Source organism: the organism of the source record quoted next, unplaced genomic scaffold (assembly GCF_019419815.1).
Source record: "Pyrus x bretschneideri cultivar Hongxiangsu unplaced genomic scaffold, Pyrus_bretschneideri_v1 Contig26, whole genome shotgun sequence".
Classification (NCBI taxonomy): domain Eukaryota; kingdom Viridiplantae; phylum Streptophyta; class Magnoliopsida; order Rosales; family Rosaceae; genus Pyrus; species Pyrus x bretschneideri.
The window spans coordinates 2066983-2071237 of record NW_025999568.1 but is presented as its reverse complement, the minus strand read 5'-3'; the positions used below and the strand labels follow the sequence as shown (position 1 = coordinate 2071237).

At 37.7% G+C, this 4255-nt stretch overlaps 1 protein-coding gene across 1 annotated transcript; it reads right to left on the bottom strand.

Annotated features, from left to right (window-relative positions):
- On the bottom strand, nt 1-1966 carry LOC103935387 (gibberellin 3-beta-dioxygenase 1). Its single transcript, XM_009345150.3, has 2 exons — nt 1311-1966; nt 1-729 (listed from the first exon to the last, which is right to left on the bottom strand). The coding sequence occupies exons 1-2, from the start codon at nt 1793-1795 to the stop codon at nt 99-101; spliced, it is 1116 nt and encodes a 371-aa protein (XP_009343425.2). The 5' UTR covers nt 1796-1966; the 3' UTR covers nt 1-98.
- Nucleotides 1967-4255: the final 2289 nt, after the last annotated feature.

The window sequence follows — 4255 nt, the reverse complement described above, 5'->3', positions numbered from 1 at the left end:
TCCCCAAGAACATGGCCAACCAATATATTGGAAAAATGCAGAAAATTCACACCAACATATAGTACTTACTTTGTAGAAAATGTAAAAAATTTATTTATCTAGCCGACTTTTACGCTGTTGTGATCATTTACATCTACTAATGAATTTAGAGGAGCACAAAGTCTGACCGATGAAAGTGCCTTATTGAAATGCTTTGCTTTAGTGCCAAGGTACTCATTCCAACTAATTGGGCGGTAGAGAGGAGGATGACTTGGACCTACTAATTTTGATAGGGGTGAGATTTGGATACTAGCCGGGGGGCCGAACAAGTAAGCGATGGATAGACGATGTTGGGTCCGGTTCACTACTGCCCGATGAAGGACACTTGGGTACAACCCGTTAGATAATATATGGAAGAGATCACCAACGTTGATCACCAAAGCACCGGGCATTGGTGGAACCGTGACCCACCCGGTGCCCTCCCGAAGCACTTGCAAGCCACTTGTGTTGCTTTGGTAGAGGATTGTGAGGAGGGTAGAATCCGTATGTGCAGCCAAACCCATGGCCCGATCTGGCTCTGGACAAGCGGGGTAAGAATTCAATTGTAAGGCAGCTGATGCACCTTTGAATTCACCTTTCGAGCCAGCCCATTTGATATCTTCCATGGATATGCCTAGTGAGCCAAGCATAAGCCACATCAACCTCCCAGCAAGCATTTTCATTTCTTTCTCATATTCCTCAATGATATTGCTGCAAGAACAAAACAAGAGAAAATAAAAATCAAAACTTTGTATAATACATGACTGACAAAGTTGATATTAAGAAGATTTAGTCTCTTTGGGACTGCATCTCTAGAGTGCACATGCACTCATAACCGTTTTTGCTAAAAGTTTTTTTTATTAAAAATGGGACGAAATATTTACATAAAAATGAATAATTAAAAAAAAATCAAAGTCCTTTATGAAACAACACTTAGACGTGCGTTCTGAAGAAGCATTCAGAAAGTGCTTTTACGAGCCACAATTACTTTTAAATTTTTTTTTGTCATAGCAGTAACAAAACACTTCTATTTGTCAAAAGAACACTTATACGCTTTTAGCTCTTTCAAAACTCCTAGTCTCAAAGAGGCCATGTTGGATATTCTCACGCACAATCTTCTTGGTGGGTCCATAGCTCTCACTGTAATCTTTTGCAACTTGCATTATGGTACAGAAAAATGGGCATTTTGCCTACATGGCCATATAGTATTCTCCACCCAAAACAAGAACCCAAAAAAAACAAATGAAGAATATATATTACTACTGATGTTATTGAATTAATGTGATTAATACCAGAATTTGTCGTAATCTTGGGGCCAAAGTTGGCGAAAATGGTCAACTGGTGAGCCAAAAATAGTGAAACCCTCCGACCACATGAGCTTCTTAAAAAACGAAGATATCCGAGCAAAACCATAGCCGGAAATGCCATCTGGCGATCGGGCAGCTTTGAGCTTCTGCTGGACTGGTAGAGAGAAAAGGCTTTTGCCTGCGGATTCAATGTCATCAAGAAGCTTCTGTGGGATGCCATGGTTAGTGACTTGGAAGACTCCCCAAGTCTTACATGCATGGCCTGTGAGCTTAAGAGCATTGGTGTCGGAGAGATCGATGACCGGAACAGAATCGTCTGCCCCAAACGAGGTTAGGAAAGATGGGTAGTGATCATCATTGTTTGTCCATGCATAGGAGTCTGGCAATTCATGTAATGAGTTGAAATCTTGGTGTTTGAGTTGGAGGTTGACAGGGTGGGATTTGAAGGCATCCGAGAGTCTTGCATGCATATTGATAAGTAGAGTTTTTGTGTTCAACTGGGGAGAGAGAGAGAGAGAGAGAGAGAGATGGGGGCTGTGTTTTGTGTGGTTAGAAGAAAATTAAGGGTGTTCTGAAGATTTTGGAGATAGGGTTAGAAACAAGTATAATGGTGGTAGTACTTGTTGCTTGAAAACATAGAATGATGATATAAAAGAAAGATAAGGTTTAGTGAGTATATATAGAGATGGCGGACAAGATAGTGACATGTTGCCCAAGCCCTCCACCCCAAAACAGAGTGATATGTTTTTTTTTTTTTTTCGTTCAAACCATATATTTGTTAAAGTAGATATTAGATTAGGGAGCTGATTGAGTTTGAACCACGCCATGATGCAAGGACAACGTTGCTCTTCATCACTGTGGTAGAAGACCACTTGCAATAGAGTGGTATGTTTGGAAAGCTAAAACCAAAATATAATTTCATGTGCTTAGAAGTTTCAAGAAAATTACTACATGTATTTCTTCTTTTTATTAATTTTTATTTGGAGAGTTCATGCATTTATTTGTAGAATATAGGGCTAACTATATTTTACACCTTCAAAGTTTGAGTTGATTTTTAAATTGAACCATGAGGTTTTAATTTTCTCATATTACCCTCCAAGATTTTGAAATTGTAGCAATTTACACCTTTTCTATATTTGAACATCTAGTTATGCATTAAACTGATGAGTTTTTTAGATTATGTGGTGCAAATGTGGCGTACATGTTAACCATGTCATCAATTTAATGAAGATCCAAATAATTTATGAGTCAAAGGTATAAATTGATACAATTTCAAAACTTTAAGAGGCAATATGAGCAAATTGAAACCTCGTGATCCATTTTGAAAATCATCCCAAACATAAAGGGTGGGAAATATAGTTAGCCCCTAAGATATAAATATCATCACTCTATCAACAACTAGTTTGGTGGGTTACGTGCTTCAAATATGCCCTTGTACCAACAAAGCTATTGATATGTTTCTGGAAAATTAAACAAGTTCACGCATTGTCTTAATTAGTTCCTTTATCTCTCTTTTTTTGGGTAGAAAGCTCATCTATCTCTTTAGTACGTAATTGTTTGGTTAGTGTTTAATTGCGTCTCTCTTTAGTAATTAATTGCCCTTCCCATATGAATCAATAAGTGGAATCAATCAACTTATCTATTAGTTTGTGTTTTCTTTTCCATTTCTCTTTCAAACTTTTATGTTAATCTTTATCCTTCAGTAAAGTAATGTGTCCCAGTTGAGAGAGATATGACAAGTTGAGTGTGTGAAGATAGATTCTACTGTGCAATTAGGAATATACTGTTTTGTTTTCATATTATTTTTATATATCATCACGGACGTGAAATATAATTAGATATATATATATATATAATTAACTAGAGATATATAGTGTGGTGAAGAGGGTGTTCGTTTTGTATCAAGGTTTCATTGTTAGCTGAGTAGTGACGAAGGAGACAAAAATCTATATAAAGGAGAGGGTAAGGTATGTCCATTGGACAGGGGAAAGAACAAAAATGAAAAGGACCATGTTGTCTTTATAATAAGGGAATGGAGAGGCATAGTACCCTCTCAAACCAAAGGAGTTTTGAGGAGAAGAGGGGACACTTCCACTCTCCATGTGCCCTTGTCTTGTCCTCAATTAGAAAAACATCTTAATCAACACACCTCCTCCTCTCAATCTTAGTCCTAATCTCCATTCACAACAGAACAACCCCATTATACATGACCAAATTGCCCCTTTTTGACAGTGATGAAGCTTCTCTAAAGTCTATGGAACCAACAGGTTTTCGTTTTAGAGTTCTCTTGTCATTAAGGCATCCATATATATAACTATATATGTAAGAAGACAATTAGTAGTGTACACGGTTTCTCTACTACATTTAACAGTTTCTGAAACGAAGGACACTTGGTTGTGCAAAGAGAAATTCTGTTGCATAAGAAATTAGGCGACGAAATCTTCATTGTGCAGTAATCATCGCGCAAAGCTTGTGAAAAAAGACATTGCGCGACGAAATTATGAAATTCATTGCTCAACAAAGGATTGCACGATGAAATAAAGGTTCATCAGGGTGCTGGCTTTGTTTCGGGTGGAAGGGTTTGGAGGTGGACGGGACAACACCGGGTGGGAGACGGATGCTGGACAAACTGGGGGCTTGTACGATCAGTGACATCTGACACCTGGTGGGAATCATATGGAAGAGAAAAATCTTGGCTATGGACTTTTACCACTCGTGACGGACTCTGTCAAGTTGAAATTTTCATAATAAAATTTTGTAACACATGTTATGCTTTAATTGAATAATGCATCCCTTTTCAATTTTCTTCTCCAACGAGAAGGGTGATTATGTTTGCCAAATACAATCAAAGGTGGAAAATGGAAATTAAATTAATTCTCCATTGCTATCACTTGTATCATTGGTCATTTCCAAGAAAAGTAGTAAAGGCT